The sequence below is a fragment of the Ursus maritimus genome, unplaced genomic scaffold (assembly GCF_017311325.1).
Source record: "Ursus maritimus isolate PB19 unplaced genomic scaffold, ASM1731132v1 scaffold_17, whole genome shotgun sequence".
NCBI classification, from domain to species: domain Eukaryota; kingdom Metazoa; phylum Chordata; class Mammalia; order Carnivora; family Ursidae; genus Ursus; species Ursus maritimus.
In genome coordinates, this window is record NW_024424119.1 from 48,125,107 (window position 1) to 48,151,208 (window position 26,102).

General features: G+C 38.4%; 2 protein-coding genes across 2 annotated transcripts; one reads left to right on the forward strand and one right to left on the reverse strand.

Moving 5' to 3' along the window:
* Nucleotides 1–1,024: 1,024 nt before the first annotated feature.
* LOC103670480 lies at nucleotides 1,025–25,178 on the forward strand. The gene is made up of 3 exons (XM_008698935.2): nucleotides 1,025–1,961; nucleotides 8,052–8,106; nucleotides 24,224–25,178. The coding sequence occupies exons 1-3, from the start codon at nucleotides 1,025–1,027 to the stop codon at nucleotides 25,176–25,178; spliced, it is 1,947 nt and encodes a 648-aa protein (XP_008697157.2).
* LOC103670479 (olfactory receptor 1J1-like) lies at nucleotides 8,185–9,593 on the reverse strand. Its single transcript, XM_008698934.2, has one exon. The coding sequence runs from the start codon at nucleotides 9,124–9,126 to the stop codon at nucleotides 8,185–8,187; it is 942 nt and encodes a 313-aa protein (XP_008697156.2). The 5' UTR covers nucleotides 9,127–9,593.
* Nucleotides 25,179–26,102: the final 924 nt, after the last annotated feature.

A 26,102-nucleotide genomic window follows, 5' to 3' on the forward strand; every position in this document is an offset into this window, starting at 1 on the left:
CATGGGCAGGTTTAAGACTAACTGCCTGAAGAAGAAAGAGAGAGAAATGATAGTGTTAGCAAAGTACAAGAAGTGTTAGGATATGACAAGAAAAAATCAGTTAGGAATCACTGGCCTAAAACCTAGGTTAGGAACTGTGAAAAAGGAGAGGTTATTTGGTAACGTATGTTGGGCAAACACTTACAAAAAGTTCATTCTTTGGTATATCCAGGATATGACTGGAAAATCCGAAGTATTTCCTGGCATTCTGAGAACTGGCATAAAAGCAATCTGGCTAGAACTCAGGGAATAGGTGAGACTTTGGAAGAGAAATGGACTCTTTTTTCCTCCACATTGCATGAAAATTTCTTTAACAAAAGTGATGGTAGACAGAAAATGTTGAGGAACAGGAAGGAATTTTTTTAAAGAAAGGACCGATGGCTATATTATAAGGTATGTCACTAGATCTTCTATGTTATTGACAAAGATTCTTGTCCTTAATTCCCCTGCCTTGAAGAGGTTACATATAATGTTTCCACCAAACCTCCAGATCTTGATTTCAGGAGATCCAAAGCAGCCCATGGGGTTGTCTTCTCTTGATCCAATCCATGGAGATAAAATATTAGCCAAAGCACATGTGAGAGGCATGAGGAAGGTTAAGAAAGGGCAAAAGACCAATTGGAGAGCCTCTACTTGCCTTTCCAATAACTGGTTACTGACCTAGCCTTGCACCTAATTTCTTAATCTCAAATTTCTATCATGAACTCCTGGAATCCTCATATTTGAGCGTGATCTTCTCTGATTATCATTCTGATGTCTGAAGTTTCCTCCGAAAGAGACTGTGTTGGTTTCTAGGTGGACACATAAAATCCTGATGTCAGACCGTCACTAGCCCATTAGTGGGACAAAAAGCATGAGCTATTCATGTTAAAATTAATGTACTGACTAATTCAAAACCATATTTCCATAATGTATTAGTTACAATGATTTCTCATTCTTTCACATAGCCATCTTTTTCCCCCCATCTCCAGCAAAAGTGAAGAGCATGAAGAGGGATAATCAGAGCAGCGTGTCTGAGTTTCTCCTCCTGGGGCTCCCCATCGAGCCAGAGCAGCAGGGCACATACTATACTCTTTTCCTGATCATGTACCTGACCACGGTGCTGGGGAACCTGCTTATCATCCTGCTCATCAGGCTGGACTCTCGCCTCCACACCCCCATGTACTTCTTCCTCAGCCACCTGGCCTTCACTGACATCTCTTTCTCATCAGTCACAGCTCCAAAGATGCTCATCAACATGCAGACACAGAGTCAATCCATCTCATTTGGTGGATGCATTTCCCAAGTGTATTTCTTCTTATTTTGGGGGGATCTCGACAGCTTCCTTCTCACATCAATGGCCTATGACAGGTACGTGGCCATCTGTCACCCCCTCCACTATACCACCATCATGAGTCAGAGCCTGTGTTACCTGCTAGTAATTGTGTCCTGGGTCCTATCTTGTGCCAGTGCCCTTTTGCATACCCTCCTCCTGGTTCGTCTCTCTTTCTGTGGAGACAACACTCTCCCGCACTTCTTCTGTGACCTTTCTGCCTTGCTTAAGCTCTCCAGCTCAGATACCACAGTCAATAATCTGGTTATCATCACTGTAGGGGGGGTGGTCATTACCCTGCCATTCATATGCATCCTGGTCTCTTATGGCCGCATAGGGGCCACTATCCTGAGGGTCCCCTCAACCAAAGGAATCTGCAAAGCTTTGTCTACTTGTGGCTCTCACCTCTCTGTTGTGTCTCTATACTATGGGGCAATTATTGGACTGTACTTCTTCCCCTCATCCAATAACTCCAATGACAAGGATGTCACTGTGGCCGTATTGTACACTCTGGTCACTCCCATGATCAATCCCTTTATCTACAGTCTGAGGAATCGGGATATGAAAGGAGCTCTGGGACATCTACTCAGTAGAGGAATATTTTCACCATGTTGAGTGCTGTTTTCCCTACTAATTAGATATAAGACCCGTTCCATCCTGCACATGCAACGCGAGCATTCCTTCCTCTCTGAATAGCTGCTTTTTAGTGAATCTTGATGTAGCACTCTTCAGTCTCTGTTTCAGCTTGGACTTAGTTTTCGTCTCTGTTTAGTTTCCTTATTCATTTTAGAGTCATAGGAGAAAACATACCTGCACGACCATCTTTTCTTAAAGGAAGACCATCAGGAACCCAGACCTGAAGTGAACTTAAGCAGTACTTCAATGTAGTTTAATCCAAATATTTCTGAATTTTTTAAAAAGCACATCCCTGTCCCATAAATATAGTGTCCTACGTTTTCATCTGAAATGTTCATTTTGCTTTCAGTCCTTGAGAAACTACCTCTTCTCAACGCAGGTATAACTAAGTAATTTCACTGCTATAAGCTGATAACTGTGACAAATATTTCCATATTCACTATTTCATTTAATTCTGATAATTAATATAAAGGAGGAAATTCATATTAAGGGATGCTTAGTAAGTAGCCCAGTGACACAAAACTAGCAATGTTTAGTAGAGGTGGTACTTAAAATGCTATATGTGTGAGGTCAAATCCTGAGTTCTTTAAATCACTTGAATATTTCTCAAACTTGAGTAATATTTTTACCCATTTTACTGGAAATTTTATTTAAACTTTAAAAAACGTTGAAATGGCACACAAAAAAAGCATATATGGCAGATATATGGCTTAAATTTATATGTACATACACATGGTATGTTGTATGTGTGAATATGTGTGTATGTGTTTATACACATGTGACATATAATCACATTTTAGAGAATAATATTAAAAGAAATATTCATTTAACAATCTCTAGGCTTAAGCAGCAGAAAGCTAACAATATTGTTGAAGCCCCTTATCTCCTCTCTAATTGTATCTTCCTCTCCTGTTGAAAGTATCCAATAATTTTTACATAGATACCCAGTAAGTGTGTGTAGATGTATGTATATGCATAGAACTATGTCTTAATGTTCATAGTGTTTTGTTGGAGTATTGGGGCTATGGATGATTATTACTTTCTTCTTTATTTATTTTTTTAAATTTATTTAGAGAATTATTTATTTTTGTATAATAATATTTTTTATTATGTTAGTCACCATACAGTACATTCCTAGTTTTTGATGTAAAGTTTCACGATTCATTACTTGTGTATAACACCCAGTGCACCATGCAATATGTGCCCTCCTTCTTTATATTTTTCAGTATTGTTTGATTTTTTGATGGTATGTATTAGTTTTTTTCCAAATATGTTCACAATATTTATTTTTAATAATAATTTTTATTATGTTATATTAGTCACCATACAGTACATCCCAAGTTTTTTATGTAAACTGGAAAAATATTCTTTTAATTTTGACTCTTTAACTTTTGAAAAAGAAAAAAAGGAAAGTACCCAATGTTTTTAATATTTCAATATTCTCTTACTTTTATTTAAAATTTTAACATATCTATATTGTTCCTTCCATTTAGCCTGCTCTAGAACTGCATATAAATGAAATAATAATATATTTATTCTAGGTTTTGCTTTTGTTGTCTGATATCATTCTTGTGAGATTCATCCATGTTTTATTACATTCCACTGTGAAACTATCACACACTTGTGTGTTCTCGTTTTATGGCTATTTTGTTTGTTTTCAGCATTTTGCTATCAAGAGAAATGATGCTACAAACACTCTGATACATCATCTAGCACATATATGCAAGAGATTTCTGTAAATTATATACCTAGAAGAATTACTGGATTGTAGGCATGTAATGTTCCACTCAACTTTCACTGCTAAACTCTTCTATAAAGTACCTATACCAAGAAGCCAGGCTGAAAAGACTATATACTGTATGATTCCAACCATATGACATTCTGGAGATGGCGAACTATAGAGCCCACAAAAGATCAGTGGTTACCAGGGTTCAGGGCTTGATGGGGAGAAAGGTAAATATATAGAACAAAGGGGACTTTTAGGGCAGTGAAACTATTCTGTATGATATTTTGTATAACAGTGGAAATACATCATTATATACATTTATCAAAAACACAAAAAACTGTGCGATACAAAGAGTGAACTCTAGTGGAAACTACGGACTTTAGTTAATAATACATTAATGTTGGTTGAGTCATTACAGAAGTTCCACACTGATGCAAGATGCTAATAACAGGGAAAACTGGGCAGGGGTGGGGATGAAGCATATAGTAACTTTCTGCTTACTTTTTCTGTAAACCTAAAACTGCTCTAAGAAATAAAACTAGGGATGTACTGTATGGTGACTAACATAATATAATAAAAAATATTATTATAAAAAAAGAAATAAAGCCTGTCAATTTTTTAAAGTTATACTAATTTAAATTTCCATTTCTTAAGTATGAGAGTTCTTATTACTTTACTTTTTCAACAACACTTGGTATTGCCAGATTTCTTAATTTTTGTGACTCTGGTGGATAGCAAATGGTATCTCATTGTGATTTTACTTTCAATTTCTCTGATTATTTATGAGGTAGAGCATCTTAACCTATACTTATTGGACATTTGTGACAGAGATGGCTGGCTATCCACCAAAAATTCATGACCTTCCTCTCAAGTGTGAAGTTGTCAGTGGGAGACTGCTGCCACATCTCCTGTTAATCTAAGTGTTGCTATGTGGCAAATCTCCCCAGTAGAAGAGAATGTCTATTCTTTCCTGGCCAGAATTTTAAAGAAACATCTGCATTTTCTCCTCTGTTGTCTGAAAGAAAATTAACTACTGCCCTGAGAGATAACTGAACCTGGTTCTGAAATTACTGCATAGTGAAATGCCATCAACCTGCTAGAAGACCCACACTGGACCATTAGAGCAGCCATCATTATCCTTATTGGGACAACATTTCTTTTGTGAAATACATGATTATGTATTTTCCCTGCTTTTCTACTGGACTGTTTCTCTCTCTTTTTTAAAAAATTTTATTATGACATGTTAGTCACCATACAATACCTCATTAGTTTTTGATGTAGTGCTCCATGATTCATTGTTCGCATATAACACCCAGTGTTCCATGCAATACGTGCCCTCCTTAATACCCATCACCAGGCTAACCCCTCCCCCACCCCTCCCCTCTAAAACCCTCAGTTTGTTTCCCAGAGTCCATAGTCTCTCGTGGTTCATTTCCCCTTTTGTTTAACCCCCCCTTCTTTACTCCCTTCCTTCTCCTACCGATCTTCCTATTTCTTATGTTCCATAAATGAGTGAAAGCATATGATAATTGTCTTTCTCTGCTTGACTTATTTCACTTAGCGTAATCTCCTCCGGTCCCATCCATGTTGATGCAAATGTTGGGTAATCATTCTTTCTGATGGCTGAGTATCTCTTCTATTTATTGCATTGTCAGACAGACTTCATATAATCAGTAAATTAATCCTTTATCAGTTGTATATGTTGCAAATGTCTTCCATTATTGGAAGCTTGTTAGCTTTTTAAATTATCTATGTCTTTAATGTGATTAAAATAATGCATTATTTTATGATTTGTGACCTTGACTTTAAGAGCTTCCTTGAGAAAGTCACCTTGAAAATGGTAACCACTCTGTTTTATAGACAATGAGGAAGGGATTTGGCATCTGGATAAGTGTAGAGGCTGTGGAACGGTGGATTCAGATTTCTTGTCAGACGGAACATCTTGAATTTATATAAATAGTAGGAATACCCCAGGGGAATCCCCTCTAGAACCATTTACTGCAGATAATTCAGTGTTAAAGGTCCACCATTACTCTTGTTCAATGGATAGATAGAGTTGTTTAGCAAAATAACCTACAACAAGACTGATAATGGTTCTGTAGTGTCAGTGTCAGAGTAAATGTCCTTCAAAGTGAAATATATTAACATCATTCAACACACACACACTCACTCACACACACACACACATACACATACAATCCTTATGACTGACAGGTCACATGTAAGGCATTGTTCAAAGTACGGGGGAAGTTTGTGATGTTGGGAAAAAAAAAAAAGAAGCCAACTGAGTTTCTAGAGGGAAACCCATACCCCTGACCTAATTAATACTGTGTAATAAGAAGCTGAGCTACATGTCATCAGAATAGAAAAATAGAATATCAACAGTATCTGCTTTGATAACAATTCAACAGGATCCAATTTTTATAGCATTTTGGAGATTTCCATCCCCCATTGGGGCTTTGTACTGGCAGTGGCTAGTAAATCATGTGATTTTCAAGGTGGTTTAAACCAAATATGTCTGGGTTTTTAAAAAGAAAAAAAAAGAACTTCCCTGTCTCAGAGACTCCCAGGCTACTTTACCATGCATCCTCTGTGATATAACTAAAGTATATTTCTTCCTGTGATTGCTTCCCCTCAGAGCCCCTGATTTTGTGGTAGTGCATTCCCTACAGATCTCTTACTCTCTCATTTCCTAGACATGCTCATGGTCTTATTGGGGAGAACTGAACATGGCTTCCCACCAGTTTTCTCTCTCACATAACCCACCTATAGTCCATAAGAACGTTTTAAGAAAAAAAACTGAAATACAGTTGATACATTATGTTACATTAGTTTCAGGTGTACAGCATAGTGATTCCACACAGGAAACATTTTTGCTTTTATTGCCCCACCATGAAAAGAAGTGAAGGAATAATTCTATTCCATAATTCCAATTCCCCCTCTCCCTACTCCTCCCCATTTCATATTTCCTATTGCTCTTGCTCTCATCAAAGTAAGAGATACATGTCAAATTCTCTAAATGGTTCTTTTGAAGCTTCTCCCACTAAGGTTGAAGTGAGGAGGAAAGCACCTCCTTGTCTGTTGAGAGGATCTGGGGTTCGCTGTGCAGCTTTCTCAAAAAAATTCTCCCACAACTACCTCTCATATCTAGCTCTTAGCACTTTTTAGATTCATGTCTAGGTTGAGAGGCTCATGAGTTATGAAACTGAGTATTGGGCATTTCCTATAAACATCTACATTTTGTGTCTTACAACTCACTTTGGCATCTTGTGTCTATCAAATGTGGGTAGCTCAGCTGAAACTTCCAGTTTAATATCCTGAACATGCTTCTCCCTCTTCCTGTGATCACCAGGACACGATAGAACTTCATGTGTCTGATTAATTCTGATTTGTTAAGTCTTAGGTAAAGCAACACCTCCTTGGGAAGTCTTTCATATCCTCTGCCACTAGGCTGAGCTAATTATTCCTCCCCAGGACACAATGTTCCATATAAATAATTACAGTCCTTGCCATGCTGAATCACTCTGGGGTCAGACATCCAAGATTCAAACCTTCCTTTACTAACTCTGATGTTAAGATGTTTTTTGAGCATGAGTTTTACCAAAATATTTCTTTGAGCATGAGTTTTCTCAAAATATCTCTTAGGGTTGTTGTCAGAATGAATGATTTTAATGCATCTTAGGCTCTTAGACTAGTACCTGAGACAACTGAGGTGCCATTTATTTTGTTGCTGAATATCTGTGTGTTTTTGGGAAGAAAGGACATGTGGGTTATATTCCTGAAGGACAAGAAAGCAGTGTGTTAATTATTATGTAGGAAAAGTAAAATTTCCTATGTTTTTCTTGGAAGTTCTAGAAGGGCTCAGAGTCCCTGAATACCTGGATGTCTGAGTGAAGAAGGAGACATATCATCACCAAAATGGAAAATTCCTTAGTTATATGCAACTAATGAATCATTGAATATTACAACAAAAACTTATGATGTACTATATGTTGGCTAACTGAACATAATGAAAAATAATAAATAAAGTATCTTATAGACCATTTCCTTTGATCAATATAATTTTTTAATTTAAATTCAATTTAATTAACATATAGTGTGTTATTAGTTTCAGAGGTAGAATTTAGGGATTAAAAAAAAAGAAATAGATGTATGAAAGACCAAATACATTTTATAATAATCCGAAAATTTGGGGGAAGGCCAGCCCCAATGGCTTCCATTTGATGATACCAGCCAAAGTGATACAGCATCTTCAAAGTATTTTCCGATCCCATTATTCAAGAAAAGAGCAAATTAAGTCCTATAAAGCACATCCCATTTTACTATTCTCTCTAACAGGTGCAAGAATAATGTCAGCAAAGTATTTCCGGGTGACATTGTGGAAGAAAGACAAGTGAGCTATATTTACAATAATTTGTATTTACATGTAATTGAGGAAATAAGATCATATGGACATATTAAAATAAAAGTATCAGTTGAAAGAATATGTTTTCTTACTCAAGAGTTTTCTTAAGGCCTCTCTCATGTCTTTATTTCTCAGGCTATAAATGAAGGGGTTTAACATGGGAGTGACCACTGTGTACATCAATGAAGCAATTATGTTCTTGCTGTTGGTTTTGTTGGATGAGGGAAGAAAATATAGGCCAATAATTGCCCTATAGTAGAGAGTCACCACTGAGAGATGTGATCCACAAGTGGACAAGGCTTTGCAGATGCCCTTGGTAGAAGGAACCGGGAGGATGGTGGTCCCAATACGGCCATAAGAAACCACAATGCATAAGAATGGAAGCATAATGGCTGTTAATCCTGCAGTAAAGATTACCAACTGGTTGAGGGAAGTATCGGAGCAGGACAATTCAAGCAGGGCAGCAAGGTCACAGAAGAAGTGGGGGATGGTGTGGTCAGCACAGAAGGACAGCTGAGCTAGGAGGAGAGTATGCAAAAGAGCGCAAGCACAAGCAGTGACCCAGGACCCAGCCACCAGCATGACACAAATGCTTTGACTCATGATGATGGTATAATGCAGAGGGTGACAGATGGCCACATACCTGTCATAGGCCATTGAAGTGATCAGGAAACTGTCTAAATCAGCAAAGAATATGAAAAAATATGTCTGTGACATGCACCCTGCATAAGGAATGGATTTGTACTTAGTCTGCATGTTCATTAGCATCTGCGGGACAGTGACAGATGAGAAAGAGACATCAGTGAAGGCCAAGTGGCTGAGGAGGAAGTACATGGGGGTGTGGAGGTGAGAGTCCAGCCTGATGAGCAGGATGATGAGGAGGTTTCCCAGCACCGTGGTCAGGTACATGCCCAGGAACAGGGCGAAGAACACGCCCTGCTGCTCTGGCCGGATGGGGAGCCCCAGGAGGAGGAACTCGGACATGCCGCTCTGGTTCTCCAGCCTCATGCTGGCATATCAACTGAAGGGGACCGGTGGGAAAGTTGAAAGGAAAAGGTAGAATGTTTCTGGATAAAAAAGTGATCACAGTGGCATAGTATAACAGAGAGGTTCTTCTGATTTAGGAAGGTCTTCATTCATATTTTCTTACATTTGAGGCATGTTTTGCTGGATAAATGTAGAAAACATGTACATTTAGGATATGTAATCACTTTCTTTCTTAATCTGCTGCTTGTCTCTGCAAATGAAAAAATTAACAGTTAATGTTTATTGAATGTGGTCCTTATGCACTGTTCAAATAGCTCATGTATAGTAACTGATTCAACAGTGTTAAGTGTATGAATGAGAGAGATACTGCTGTTATTTCCACTTTTCAGATGGGCAAGCTGAGGCAGACAGTCTCACAGTCACTGAGGTTAAGAAGAAGACCAGCTGGGATTTGGACTCCAGAGTTTGTTCTCTGGAAGCAAAACAAATTACTTGACATCAGAAATCTCATTGCCCAAGGGGCGCCTGGGTGGTTCGGTCAATTAAGTGTCTGACTCTTGATTTCTGCTCAGGTCATGATCTCAGGGTAGTGGGATTGAGCCTCATGTCAGATTCCATTCTCAGCATGGAGTCTGCTTGAGATTCTCTGTCTCCCTCTCCCTCTGCCCCTCCCCCCCCACTTGGGCTCTCTCTCTAAAATAAGTAAATAAAAAATACACACACACACACACACACACACACACATATATATGTATTTTTTTTTTTTAAAGAAATCTTATTGGAGGGCACGTGTTGTAATGAGCACTGGGTGTTATACGCAAATAATGAATCATGGAACACTAAAAAAAAAAAGAAATCTCATTGCCCTTCATAATTTTGTGTGTAGTGATCTGTTTAATTCTTCATCCTCTGCTTCTTAACACATTCCATGGTTATTGCTGATTTGTTCATTGGCTGTAGACCCAGAATCTATCATAGACAATTAATGAATACACAATATAAATTTGTTGCTCGGATGAAAGTTGTCACATTCAGTTAAATTCATCACAGCAGCCTCTTAAGAAACTTATATCAGGCCTGTTCAAGACCTAGGTTTCATCCTAATAATCCTGGGGTCCCATGTTACTTAGTTGCCACATGGCATCACATTCAAAGAAGTATGATCTAAAAGCCAGATGTAATTTTTAAAAGGAATTCTAATCTTTTCAGTGTCTCTAAAGTTGCCTATAAGAGTTTTATTTCCTAACCCAAATCAATATTAATAAAAATACCTTAGGAGAAGGTAGGGAAAACTGAATGGGAAGAAATCAGAGAGGGGGACAAACCATGAGAGACTCTGGACTCCGGGAAACAAACTGAGGGTTACAGAAGGAAGGAGGGGGGTGGGGTGATGGGGTAACTGGGTGATGGGTAATCAGGAGGGCACACGTTGTGATGAACTGGCTGTTATATGCAACTAATGAATCATTGAACACTACATAAAAAACTAATGATGTATTATATTTGGCTAACTGAACATAATAAAAAAAAGAAATAAAATATCTACATGTTTTTTAAAAGAGAAGGCAGGGATTCACTATAACATTCCAAACCTTATTGTAAAGGTATATTGATTACAACAGAAAATATAATTTTACAAAGATAAACGAATAAAATAGTAGAGGAAAATAGACAGCCTAGAAACAGACATGTTCATGACGCGGACTTGGCCTCACCATTGCTTTGTCAACTGGATTTAGAAGCGAACCTTGCACCACCAGTCCTAGTTCCCCCACCCCCAAATGAGTGAAAGGAATTGTGTAATCATGAACCATTTTAATCTAGTAGGTGAAAATTCATGTTGAATGGTAACTTTCAATGGCAATAGTAAAGGATGCCAACTCACTTTCTATAATATCTGGAACCAGATATCAAACAAGAAATTTCTGGGAGCAGAAATAGCTGAAAGGTAGTTTGCTACTTCGTCCTAGAGGCACAAACCTCTAGGCTTTCCACACAGATTCTAGCACTTTGTTGTTTTTTTTTAATTTTTAATTTTAATTTTTTTTTTGATGTAAAGTTTGATGATTCATTAGTTGCATATAACACCCAGTGCACCATGCAATACGTGCCCTCCTTACTACCCATCACCAGCCTAGCACTTTGGACCCAACCTTGACCCCAATGTTTTCATGGATTGTGGAAAATGAATGAAAGAACACTCTCTCTAATTTACTTGAGATTCTTCAAATTGCCCGGGTCAGTTTTTCTTGGGGGAACATGCAGAATGATACCTATGTAGTGTGATTTCCAGAACTACACTGAAACTTCCATATCCCCACCCCAAACACCACACTCAGTAGGCTGCTGGTACTTGAAATTCATTCAGCAAGAGAAAAAAGCCTTTAAGTTCCAACTGAAGTAAATATTCCTGGAAGAAAAATTCCTATGGCCAACCCTCCCACTGAGATGGAATGGCTGGGAGCCATTCATATTTGGCAACCAGTGTTGAATGGCAGAACAAGGGCACTGACCTCCTCAGACACACTGAGGAGGGGAGAGGATTGGGTATTATAGACAGCATGAAAGAAGAGATTGCTGATAGAACAAACTCACCATTTTTGCAAATGGGCTGCTAAAAGGCTAAAAATAGTCATATTGTTAATAGAATCTGATTTAGCATCTAATTTGTGCCAGGTACTTTTCAAATACTGTCTATTTCCTTCCCCAACCTTTCGACATAGACATCCAGATCCTCATTTTAGAGAGAAGACGACTGGAACTCAGTGATAAAACTTACCCAGTGTTAGATAGCACTAGTATCTGGTGAATCTGGGATTTGATCCCAGGTATATCTGTCTTAAAAGACTATTTTGCTCCCACTATATTACCTGCCTTTATTAATGATACCCTCAGGTAAGACATAAGTTGTTGCCTGAGAGCACTCAAGAATTTTAGGAAGTATACTATGTGTTGGTTAATTGAATTTAAATAAAAAATAAAATAAAATAATTTTAGGAAGTAAATCAGGGAGTTTGAAGATTAATGAAAATCTATGGCTTCAAGATGTGCCTAGATGGTAATATTAATAATCATGATAACAATAATATTATAACAATAATTCACTAATCATATATTTATTGTGTGAATAATATAGGCCAGCTGCTGTGACATGTACTTTATATCATCTCAGCCTAACAGGACCACGAAAAAAAGGTGTTTTTTTTTTTTTCCATTTAAACGGTTGGAAACTAGGGCTTGAAAAGTATGAGTACTTTGCCTAAAATAATTCAGCATGGAAATTACGGACAGATCATTCAATCCCAGATCTATCTGAGTTCAAACCCATGTTCCTAACCACCATGCTATACTACCTCTAGTAGAGCATGGTTTGATGGAAAAGAGACATCTGGATATGTGCTCCTCATTAAGGAGAAGAAGATGGGATCTGTAATTTCCCCCAAGCCTTTGGGTGGATGTATGGCCTCAGTCCTTAATCAGATGAGCAAAAGCAAATAGAGACTAGGGGTATTATACGCAACTAATGAATTATGGAACACTACATCAAAAACCAAAGATGTACTATATGTTGGCTAATTGAATTCAATTAAAACTGGGGGGGGGGAAGAGACTAGGATACAAGCTATAAGATCTACAAAGATAGCTGCTCATAGAGTGAATTTCTCATAGCTCCAGGACAAAAACAGGTCAGATATTGATCAAGATTTTTGATGGAATACCTAATTTCTATCAATAAGCAAAAAAAGTTAAGGTAACTATGCTATGCATCCATTGAAAGCAATACCACATAGCTAATAAAATGAGTTTATAAAGAGCTTATGATATAATTTTTGAAGGAACGTAACAGGAAATTGTAGGTAGGCATATTTACAACTATTTACAAAGACAATGCAGATTATATGTATATATATATTTTTTAACCTGGGAAGTTTTTCTCATAGTTTGAATGCATGCCATATATTCAGCAAAACTGTAAAAGGGATAACATTTTCCTAAAAGGAAAGTACCAGCCTTTAAGGAATTATAATCATTATGTTCACCCAAGTTAATTGGGATGATACAACAAAATTATACAAATCCTTGGCAAAATTTCTGAGAAATTTTGCAAGATTTCTGAGGCAGATCATTCACACACACACACACACACACACACACACACACACACACACACTTATTGCTGAGTGAAGTCTATAAGCACTGCCCTTACCGAACTCAGTAATGACATAAATCAAGGACTGTCAGCTCCAGGATAGGAAATAATTTTCATTTGCTCTCCAAACTATTTAGATCTGGGACACGGAAAAAAGTCACAAGCTCAACCCGCAAATAAGGAGGAGGTACACTCTCTTTTTCACCAGATCCAAGGCAACGACAAAGGTATCCATTTTTATAAACTAGGTTGGGAACCAGGGGACCAAAGCCACAAATTTCTGGTGTTGGACAATTTGGAAATAATTACTGCACTTCCCTTAACCATTCCCAGTGGAGATGTGCCTTTGCCAGATAGGAAATATAGTCAAATCTTTTGGGAATACAAATGAGGACTTGTTTGCAGATTCATTTATTTGTAAAGAACTTTCACATCATTAAGCTCATTTAACCCTTCCAATAATTCTTGAGGTAGATAGCATTTTCCCCATTTTGTTGCATTTGAGAGTGTTCAAAAAAATGGCCAAATGAGGATTGAAACCCAAACCCAAACTTCAAACCTAAAGCCTAATTCCACTGCACCATGATGCGTCTCTCATAATAGCAGGCTCTGTATCATATTGACTTCTTCCTTCTCACATTTAATCTGAACTGGGAAGAGAGTTGCTACTAGTCCCTGGGAAATAAAAACATTTATCAAGGAATAGTTGGGCTTCTGTTTCTCAGAAATGCAGGGTTTTTTTTTCTTCCTTTAGAAACACCTGAATGTGTGCAGGATTTTTAATTATTTATTTATTTATTTGGTCGGACATGACACATAATGATAGTTGGCACACACTCAGGGCTCAAAATATATTCTTTAACCATGAATGTGAGAAGCCTTCAGAAACCTACTCCATTCAAATTGGCAAAGTTAGAGAAGAGACACAGAATCAAGTAGAGGAGATAGCATTTTAATTCATTATTTTTTTCAATAATTCATTCATGTACTCATTCATTTACTCAAAATGTTGTGTAACTTCTATGTGGCAAGAATTTTATGAGGTATACTGAGTAAAGATTTGAAAACACAGTTGTTGTTGTTGTTGCTGTTGTTGTTATTTCTCTGCGTGTCAAATGCTGTATTGAGGGTGGGTGCTGACTGCCATTGGAGCAACAGAGGAGGGGTATCAGACTCAAATTTAAGGGGTCCAGTAGGTAGGCTTTAGGAAGTTACAAGTCAGTTCCCAATACAATTCAAACAAGTAAAAGGTGGCACGCAGAGCATAGAGACAGAGCATTGGGTAGGGAAAAAAAAAATAAGAGGAATAGGAGAAGATCTGGAGAAAGGAAAGGATGACAAATTTGGGAATCTATTATGAGGAAAATTAGATTGGCTGAAATGTACGCTTCAACCGGGGAAGAGGTTCAGATGAGGCCAGAGAAATTAGCANNNAATGAATCACACAGAACCTTGGAAGACATGATGAACAATCTGCACTTTATCCAAAAGCAAAGGGAAAGCCATAGAAAGATTTGATCAGAGGACTGACAGTGTCATATTAAAAACTATCACAATAGATGAAGGATGGATAATGAGCATGTGTTAGCAGCAGCTGGAAGGGATGCTGGAAGGGCAGGGATGGAGTGATGGGATGCCAGGCCAGAAGCAAGGAGACTTGTTAGGAAGTGGCCACAGCTGGTTATGTGGGAGGTTATAAAATCTGTCTAAGAAAGACAATGGAGCTGTAAAGAATTACATGGATTTAAGTCTCCTTCAGAGTCAGAATCTAAAGGATGTGGTCATTTTGATGTGAATTGATTTTGATAGACTATAGAAAATGAGGAAAATGAAAACGTTTAAAACCTCTCTAAATGTGTGGCTCAGACAGCAGTTTGTGTGGCTGAACTATTTACTGAGATAAGGGACATAGAAATAAAAAGAGACTTGGGAAGGGTTTTTTTTTTTTTTAAAGGTTTTATTTATTTATTTATTTGCAAAAGAGAGTGAGAGAGAGTGAGCACAAGCTGGGGGGGGGGGCAGAGGGAAAGGGAGAAGCAGACTCCACACCAAGCAGGGAGCTTGTTAAAATGTTTATCCTGCCCAGAGCAATTTACGCTTTCAATGCCATCCCTATTAAAATACCACTGGAATTTTTCAAAGAGCTGGAACAAACAATCCTAAAATTTGTATGGAACCAGAAAAGACCCCGAATCACCAAGGGAATGATGAAAAAGAAAAACAAAGCTGGGGGCATCACGTTGCCTGACATCAAGCTATATTACAAAGCTGTGATCACCAAGACAGCATGGTATTGGCACAAAAACAGACACATAGATCAGTGGAACAGGACAGACAGCCCAGAAATGGGCCCTCAACTCTATGGTCAAATAATCTTTGACAATCAGGAAAAAATATCCAATGGAAAAAAGATAGTCTCTTCAATAAGTGGTGCTGGGAAAATGAGACAGCTACATATAGTAGAATGAAACTGGACCATTCCCTTACACTATACACAAAGATAAACTCAAAACGAATGAAAGACCTGAATGTGAGACAGAAATCCATCAAAATCCTAGAAGAGAACATAGGCAGCAATCTGTTCGACCTTGGACAAAGAACTTTTTACAAAACACATCTCTAAAGGCAAAGGAAACAAAAGCAAAAATGAACTATTGGGGGAATGAACCATGACAGACTATGGACTCCAGGAAACAAACTGAGGGCTTCAGAGGGGAGGGGGGGTAGGGGAATGGGACAGGCTGGTGATGGGTTTTAAGGAGGGCACGTATTGCATGGTGCAGTGGGTGTTATACGCAACTAATGAATCATGGAACTTTACATCAAAAACTAGGGATGTCCTGTATGGTGACTAACATAATATAATAAAAAAATATTACTTAAATAAATAAATAAATAAATAAATAAATAAATAAATAAATAAATAAAATGAACTACTGGGACTTCATCAAGTTAAAAAGCTTCTGCACAGCCAAGGAAACAGTCAAAAAGACTAAGAGGCAACCCACAGAATGGGAGAAGATATTTGCAAATGACATTACAGATAAAGGGCTGGTATCCAATATCTATAAAGAATTTCTCAAACTCAACACACAAAAAACAAATAACCCAGTTAAAAAATGGGCAGAAGACATGAACAGACTCTCTCCAAAGAAGACATAAAAATGGCTAACAGACACATGAAAAAATGCTCCACATCATTAGCCATCAGGGAAATACAAATCAAAACCACAATGAGATACCACCTTACACCAGTTAGAATGGCAAAAATTAACAAAACAGGAAACAACAAATGTTGGCAAGGATGTGGAGAAAGGGGAACCCTCTCACACTGTTAGTGGGAATGCAAGCTGGTATAGCCACTCTGGAAAATGGTATGGAGGTTCCTCAAGATGTTAAAAATAGAGCTACTCTACAACTCAGCAATTGCACTACGAGGTATTTACCCCAAAGATACAGATGTAGTGAAAAGAAGGGGCACCTGCACCCCAATGTTCATAGCAGCAATGTCCACAATATCCAAACTGTGGAAGGAGCCGAGATGCCCTTCAACGGATGAATGGATAAAGAAGATGTGGTTTATATATACAATGGAATATTATTCAGCCATCAGAAAGGATTTGTATCAACATGGATGTAACTGGAGAAGATTACGCTAAGTTAAGTAAGTCAAACAAAGAAAGACAATTATCATATGGTTTCACTCATATGTGGAACATAAGGAATAGCATGGAGGACCATATGGGAAGGAAGGGAAATCTGAAGGGGGAGAAATTAGAGAAGAAGACGAACCATGAGAGACTATGGACAACGGGAAACAAACCAAGGGTTTCAGAGGGGAGGGGGGTGGGGTGAGGGGGTAACAGGGTGATGGGTATTAAGGAGGGCACATGTTGCAATGAGCACTGGGTGTTACACATAACTAATGAATCACTGAATACTACATCAAAAGCTAATGATGTACTATACAGTGGCTAACTTAACATAATAAATAATAATAATAATATAAATCAAAAAGAGAGTTGACTCCAAAAGAACAGATTTTATTTATTTATTTATTTATTTATTTATTTATTTGAGAGAGAGAGAGAGTGAGTGAGAGTGAGCACAAGCTGGGGGAGGGGCAGAGGGAGAGGGAGAAGCAGACTCCCCACCAAGCAGGAGCCTGACATGGGACTTGATCCCAGGACCTTAGGATCATGACCTGAGCCAAAGGCAGACGCTTAACTAACTGAGCCACACAGGTGCCCCAAACTTGAGAAGTTTTTAACACACTTAGTGTTAACCCATAAGAAATTCAGGGGGTAGGTGGATATATTTTGGAAAGAGAGAGAAATTCATGGACCATCAATATATAAGAGGATGAGATTGCCTAAAAAGAAATGAGATGAACAAGAAAAGTTGAGAAAAAAGTTCAAGATTAGAGAGGAGAGAGGAGAAGGGAAAGATGGAAAGAAAAGTGAGGGAAGGGAAGAGAACAGGGCTGAATACAGACCATAAGGAACACTGACAGTCAAGGAAATGACAGAGAAAGAGTGTCCCCAAAAGACATCAAACGACAACCAGAGACATAGAAGGAAAAAATGTGGGACACTGAAGCTAAGGGAAGAAAAGTTTGAGTGTTGAAAACCATCTACTGAATTGAAGAATAAGAAGGATGTTGGTGATGTAATATGTCAGTGAGTACAGGGAACAGAATCTAGATTACAGTGAATTGAAGAATAAATGAAAATCCGAAGTCCAGAAGGTGGCTAGCTGGATTGATCCAACAATGAAGCTTTGCTAGATGTGTAGTTTGGAAGGCCACTGAGGTAAAGCCTTGGGCAAACTGGTAAGAGAGTGATAAAACATGAGATCAATCCTGGAGAGGTAACAGAATGAAAAAGAAATTTGGGAGAAAAAGGATAGGATCAGAGACTGGATAGATTTATAATGATTTTGCAGAATGGGTAGAGGGGAAGAGAGCAAAGAACTGAAAATTCAAATTTAATATTTTATGGGTAAAGTAATTCCAAATCTTCCTAATATGGCCATGGGAAGAGATGGCTAAAGTACGATACAGGTCAAGGTCATTGAAAATGAGATCAAAGAATACATAAACCACGTTGTTGAGTGGTTCATTCATGCAAATGCTGAAGGCACCCAGTTGATAGCTAATTTGTAGAGGTGAAGTAAACTGATTCAGGTGCCAAGATCTGGCACAAAACAGGACTCGTTGGAGTTTGGTAGTTGGTGGTGTAGGCTTTGACACATAACAGTTTCTACTCTTTGCCCAATACTTTTTCAAGTACTTTGAAAAAGTTTTCTTTAGAATAAGATTAGAAAGATATCTAATTACAGTATAATATAAAAAGATAAGTAATTATAGCCCAGTTTCTATAAGGAAAGGGTTAAGGCAACTATACATAGTACACACTCATTAGAAGTAATATTATATGGCCATTCCAATGATGTTTATGAAAAGCTTATGCTATAATTTTTGAAAGAACATAATAGAAAATTGTATATAAGCATGCTTATAACTCTACATCAAAATGCAGATTATCATATTTTTATTTTATTTTTTTGAGAAAGAGAAAGAAGCACATGCACGCAGAGGGGCAGAGGGAGAGGGAGAGGGAGAATCTTAAGCGGACTCCATGCCGAGCATGGAGCCATTTGTGGTGCTCAATTTCATGACCCTGAGATAATGACCTGAGCCAAAATCAAGAGTCAGATGCTTGACTGAGCCACCCACGTGCCCCCAGATTATCATATTTTTAAAACCTGGAAGGATGTGCTCTGAAATGTTAACAGAAGCTATATTTTATAGGGAATAGAGGCTTTATGTATTTTAAAACTATTTCTCTGCCATAATATTTATATAATCATACATTCATTTTATAAGCAATGAAAATATTAGAGTCTTGTGAACCGTTGCTGAATTTCATGGTCCAGGAAGAAAGGTATAAGGGTTGACAAACTTTGAGAAGAGGAAGGCAGTTGCCCCTAATAAGCATCATTACTGTGTCTGATTGCTCTTTTCCCCACCCCCATTCATTACACAGAACTCTGAAAATCAAGGCATAAAACCTTCAAAGGACAAGTTCCTGCAGCCTCAGGGAATAGTCCCTCTCCTAAAAATAATCTGCAGCCAACAAGCAAATGCTTATTGCCACTAGCAAATAGTTTATATCCCACTGCTTTATGGGGCCTCCGCCTTTCTAAATACATGTGCAAAGAGAGAAGAAAGCAGGATCTTTGTTGAATTTATCCCTAATTTTTAATTCCTTAGTACTGGGCACATAGAAATCCACTTTAAAAATGCTTACTGAATCATAGTAAAGATGATAATGCTGTTTTCTAACAGTCTATAATAGAAATACTATTACATTATAAAAGATTGTTTTGCTTGGATTCCTCTGGAAGCCAACTCTGAATCAAGAATTAAGGACAAATTGTTTATTGGGGGATCAAAGGAAACAGCAATAGGAGGATGAGAAAGTAAGACAGGGGAACTAGGCTATAAACCAAGGACATCTATCAATAAAATTATCACCTGGGCAAATGAAGCTAATTCCACTGCAAAAACACCAGACTCCAACACATCTCAGATTTTTCCACCCTACAGGAGAATGATCTGGGGTATTTGTGTACCAAGTCCTGTGTGTAGTTAACCGGGGGCTCTAGGGTGTCGTTGTGGAGGATAGAGAGGGTTGATTTTCTGGCACTTCCAGCCTGCTGCACTTGTAGACAGCCCAGGCTCCCGGGGCCAGAGAAAGCCCTCAAAGAAATAAAAATACTGGTAGTTGAAGTTCTAGCCAGAGTGCCCTGCGATGGAACCATAAATGGTTATAAGTGGGGACTTGATGGAGTCTGTGCATTCACCTCCTACACTGTTCAGATCCACTCCTGTCTTCCTACGGATGCTTCAAGATGGTGGCCACAGGTGCGAACTGAGGGAGAGACATCAATACAGCATAGATGATATAAGGATCCAGGCCACCTATTTCTGAAGTTTACTTTTGTTTTCTAATGCCAAATTTGCTGTTGTATCTACCTGACCTTATGACTTTTTGTGCCTGGAAGTACTCAGTTCCAGTCACATGATGGCCCATGGTTAGGCTCTCCATCTCTACTAAAGACTGGTAGCTTGCCAGCAGCTCCTGGCTCCAGAAACACCACATTGCAACTCTTCTAGTGGAGTCTGCCAGAGGCTCCATGTGGTGTCATTATCTAGCATGAATACCTCCAGCACCATGGGTTCTGCCAACACAGATGATCCAATTAGTAGGGTCCCTTGTACCATAGTCTGAATCAGCTGTAGAGCCCTCTATTGCTCTAGATCCCACTTGAAACTGGCAGCCTATCAAGTCATTTGAAAAATCAATTAGAGCAGTATTCCAGGTGTGGTATGCACTGTCTCCAAAATCTGAAGAGTCCTACAAGTGCTGTGAAATGTGCAATAACTTGTCCCTTGCTTTCCAGCTGGAATTTTGTCTTTCATCCACAGAGTATAAGCTCCTCTGTTGCCTTCTACCTACCATGCTACCTACCACAGGTCTTTTTTCTGTCTATAGCATATCAGACTTCAATCTAAGGGGTCTCCATTTTGATTCACTATATTTCAATCTGTCCAAACCCACCTCACATAGCTTTGTCTGTGCCTTGCAGTCTACTCTTGTCAGTACGATGCTTATATAAATTCCTGTACCAGTATCTGAGCTCCTTATATCTTGTATCCAAGTACTGCGGTCTGTTCCATCTACTGACATGCCTCACCATAAATTTTCCCTCCCCAGTGCACCAACTGTCTGCTGTGTCCCTCCCAGTGAGTCCAATGCCTATCACCAAGTTAGCTTATGGCCCACTTTGAGTTTGCTAAGCTGCTACATGACAATATTCTGGTCAGTTTTTCCTCTGGATTTTGCCTAAAATGCTGTTGGTCTTTAACAATTCTGAGTTAACAGTCTCCTGAGTCCCTCTGTTCTGGGGTACATGAGGTTGTGGCAGTAATACAGGGTCATCAGAGCTAGAAAAAAGGTTGTCCAGCTATAAGCTTTGGTTATGTCTACCACCTCCTAAACCCAGCTATCAGAAAGGCCAAAATAAACCCTCAAAGATTATTAACTCACGGTATAAATACTTCTTTTTTTGTCATATATATATGTGTGTCATATATATATATATGTGTGTGTCATATATATATATGTGTGTGTGTCATATATATATGTGTGTCATATATATATATGTCATATATATATGTGTGTGTCATATATACATATCTATCTATCTATCTATCTATCTATATCTATCTATCTATATATATATATTTCATTCCAAAGAATGACTAATGCCACAATAAATGATCATTTTCTTCAAGGTCAGTTTCAAAGAACCTGAAACTTTTAAACTTTGAGTCAATTTTTCTGGACTGTGTATGTGTCAACATTTTTTCCTATGTGCCAGTTTGTTTTCTTTGTGGGTTATTTTTCCCTCCCTCCCTCTTTTCCTTCCTCCTTTCTTTTCTTTCTTCCTTGAAAACTATTTTTATTTGATGTAACCAAACCTAAGTTTGTCAAGAACATACCAAAATCTCCCCCCAAAAAGGTGGTTGTTCCTGTCTCTTCCCACTTTGTGTTTCATAATAATCACCAGAGAGAAGAAAGTCATTTTCTTGGGTTACCTGGTGGGTAGAGCCCAACAAGAACCCTTTGCGTAGGACATAGTTCTACCTAAATTCTCAGGGGCCATCCAGTCATTTGGCTTTCTGTTTTGGATCTGGTTGGATCCAGTAAGTTCTTTCTCTCTCTCTCTCTTTTTTTTTAACCTCTCTGGAGTTTACTTTATGTCAAAAGGTGATTACAGCAGCCTAGAACAGAAGGGAGACTGAAGATGCCTTGAGAGCCTTTCCCTGTGGGCTCATTCTCCAAGTTTCCCAGCACTAACATACCTACCACAGGATAACTTTCCTAGGGGAATCAAGGGGAAAATCAGGCCAGTAATCTAAGTCTGCTGGATGTTTTGAACTGGAAATAACATCTGCTTCCTACACCCTAGGGTTCTCTCCTTGGCTAGTTACACTCCTTAATTCATAGATTCAGGGCTGGTAAATAGAAGTGAGAGTCTGAATGTGTAACTTTTCTTGTTGATGCCCAAGAAATATCTAGGACCTTGGAAGCTGATATTTAGGTCCCCTAAAGAGAATCTCAGGACACATTTACTGACCAAACATTGGATAAATGCAGGCAAGGTCAGTATTGGGGATGGAATGGGTATGTTTTCTCAGCATATATGGTTTATATATGGGGATGGAAGAGGAAGAATGAGAAAGCTGATTCTGACATGGAGGAAAAGAGAGAATAAAAAAAGAAAGAAAATGAGAGAGGGCAGGGAGAAGGAGAAGAGACATAGAGTAACAGAAGAACAGAGAGACAGAGGCAGAGAAAATGAGAAGTGAGAGAGAAGGAAGGAGAAATGGCAAAGATAAAGTGAAGGGACAGACAGGAAGAGAAAATAAAAAGGACAAAAGTGAACCAAGGAATAAAGAGATACAGGGAAGCGGTCTTTGGAGGAATTACCACTTGCTTTAGATCTGATACAGTGTTGCTGCTGAATGTGGGACAGGGCATTTTATTTTTTTAATTTTTAAAAAAGTTCTTTATTTAAATTCAGTGTAATTAACACATATTGTATTATTAGTTTCAGGGGTAGAATTTAGTGATTCATTAGTTCCATATATAACACCCAGTGCTCACTACATCAAGTACCCTCCTTAATGCCCTTCACCCAGTTATCCCATCACCCTCCACCTCCCCTCCAGCAACCCTCAGTTTGTTTCTTAGAGTGGGAGAGGGTGTTTTATAGTCACCTTTGTGACTAGTGGCAAATGCCCCTAATGAGACAGTAACCTCATGTCCCTACATGTTAGGTAGGAATTTGAGAAGCAATTGCTTCATTTTGTTGAATACCACATGGAAGTTGGGAAGGACACGTGAGTTTTGTTGCATACTGGTACCTAGATACCCAGAGGATTTAGATATTCTTGAGATCTTTCCAATATTGGTGCATTAGTTTCCTGTTACTGCTCTGACAAATTACCACAAAGGTAGCTTCAAAAACCCACACATTTATTATCCTATAGTTCTGGAGGTCAGAAGTCTGAAATGTTGGCACTCCTTGGTAAGGGCTCTAAGGGAGAATTTGTTTCCTTGCTTTGCACAGTTTGTTTGTTTTTGTCCAGTTTTTAGAGACCACCTGCATTCTTTGGCTCATGGCCCTTTCCCCATTTCCTACACCAGCAGCATAACATTTTAAAATCTCTCCCTGACTGATTCTTCTGCTTCCCTCTTCTACATTTAAGGATACCTGTAATTACATTGGGCCCTCCCAGATAATCCAGGATAATCTCATTTTAAAGTCAGCTGATTATAGATTTTTAAGAAAAAAAAAATCTCTTCAGCTTCAGTAAGGAGAATGGATAACATAATTCAGAGTTTCCTAAGAACCCTCTATTGAATTGAAATAAACAAAATGTATGTATATTGATGAGTGTTCTTTAGCCAATACAATACTATTCATATCCTTTTATTTGAAAAATCCACCTGCCATCTGAAATTTAACAACTGAGTTCCAATTGTTGAAGTCAAATCTTCTAAAGGTTGCTGTGCTGTGGTTGATGACTTGGAGTACTCAGCACAGAGCATTCTTGGGGCAATAACATGGCTGAGACATCATATTCCATGGTCTGGTCTTCAGTGTCATAGATGCAAGAATTTTGGTTTGTCACTAACCCCAGAAAAGCTGGCTCTCATTAACAGTCCTTCATCAACAATTTTCCTAATTCCTTTATGTGCCAACATATAAAAAAATATGAGAAATAGGTTGTTTCCCACCTTCCAAAATAAAACATACATATTTTTCATATGACTGCTAAAAATGATTATTTCAGAGTCCTTAATATTTTTAACCATTCTTCATTCCCAGCAGAGGAAAGAGTACCATGAGGAAGGAGAACCAGAGCAGCATGTCCGAGTTCTTCCTCCTGGGGCTCCCCATCCGGCCAGAGCAGCAGGGCATGTTCTTCGCCCTGTTCCTGGGCATGTACCTGACCACGGTGCTGGGAAACCTCCTCATCATCCTGCTCATCAGGCTGGACTCTCGCCTCCACACCCCCATGTACTTCTTTCTCAGCCACTTGGCCTTCACTGATGTCTCTTTCTCATCTGTCACTGTCCCAAAAATGTTGGTGGACATGCATGCTAAGTACAAATCCATTCCCTATGCAGGGTGCATTTCACAAATGTATTTTTTTATATTTTTTACTGACCTGGACAGCTTCCTTATTACATCAATGGCATATGACCGCTACGTGGCTATATGTCACCCTCTTCATTATACCACCATCATGAGGGAAGAACTGTGTGCCTTACTAGTGGCTATATCCTGGATCCTGTCCTGTGCCAGCTCCCTTTCCCACACCCTTCTCCTCTCCCAGTTATCCTTCTGTGCTGCTAACACCATCTCCCATTTTTTCTGTGACCTTGGTGCTTTGCTCAAGCTGTCCTGCTCAGACATCTTCCTCAATGAGTTGGTCATGTTCACAGTAGGGGTGGTGGTCATTACCCTGCCATTCATATGTATTCTGGTATCTTATGGCTACATTGGGGCCACCATCTTGAAAGTTCCTTCCACCAAGGGGATATGCAAAGCATTGTCCACATGTGGCTCCCACCTGTCTGTAGTGTCTCTGTATTATGGGGCAATATTTGGGCAGTATCTTTTCCCCAAATTAAGCAATTTCATTGACAAGGACATCATTGTGGCTCTCATGTACACAGTGGTCACACCCATGTTGAACCCTTTTATCTACAGCCTTAGGAACAGGGACATGAAAGAGGCCCTGGGGAAACTCTTCAGTAGGGCAACATTTTTCTCACAGTGATATGACATTTATTTAAATCAGAACCTCACTTTGGTTGACCTCATGTATTTGATTTTCCATTTGAATATTTTTCAAAACTTTAATGTTTCCACCCTAAGACAAATGGTGGCATGTTGGATGTGCTTGGTAAATATTTGTTGTCCAGAATTTCAATCCCATGTTAACAATGCTCTCTTTTATAAATACCTTTTGATCAGCAAATGCTAAGTTAATTTTATTACTTATTTCTGCAACTTGGGGGCATGAATAATAACAATAATCTACAGTTTGGTTATCCCTTATTTGAGATTTTTGGAAACCCTTATATTTTGGGCCCATAATCTCAGGCTTTAATATGCCCCAGAATCTAAAGAATTAGCTGTATCATTTTACTACATTCTCTTATGTATCTTTTTTTTTTTTGCAAATCCTCTAATTTTTAATAAAAGCTCCCAATTGGATTTTTATGTAAGCTTTCCAGTTTCAAAATACTATATGGATCAAACAAAATGTGTACAGTCAGAGTAAGGTCTGCAAAGGTCACCAGGATTTAAACCCCATTGTAATGGGGTAACTCAGTGATGGGCATTAAGGAGGGCACATGACGCGATGAGCACTGGGTGCTATATGCAAACAATGACCACTGAACATCACATCAAAAACCAATGATGTACTATACCCTAGGTAATTGATTTTATTTTATTATTTTTTTATAATAACATTTTTTATTATATTATGTTAGTCACCATACAGTACATCCCTGGTTTTTGATGTAAAGTTCCATGATTCATTAGTTGCGTATAACACCCAGTGCACCATGCAATACGTGCCCTCCTTACTACCCATCACCCACCTTTTAAATAAATAAATAAATACTAAAAAAATAAAAAATAAATAAATAAACCCCACTGTAACATGTCTTGATTTGTATGACCTGCCCAGGAA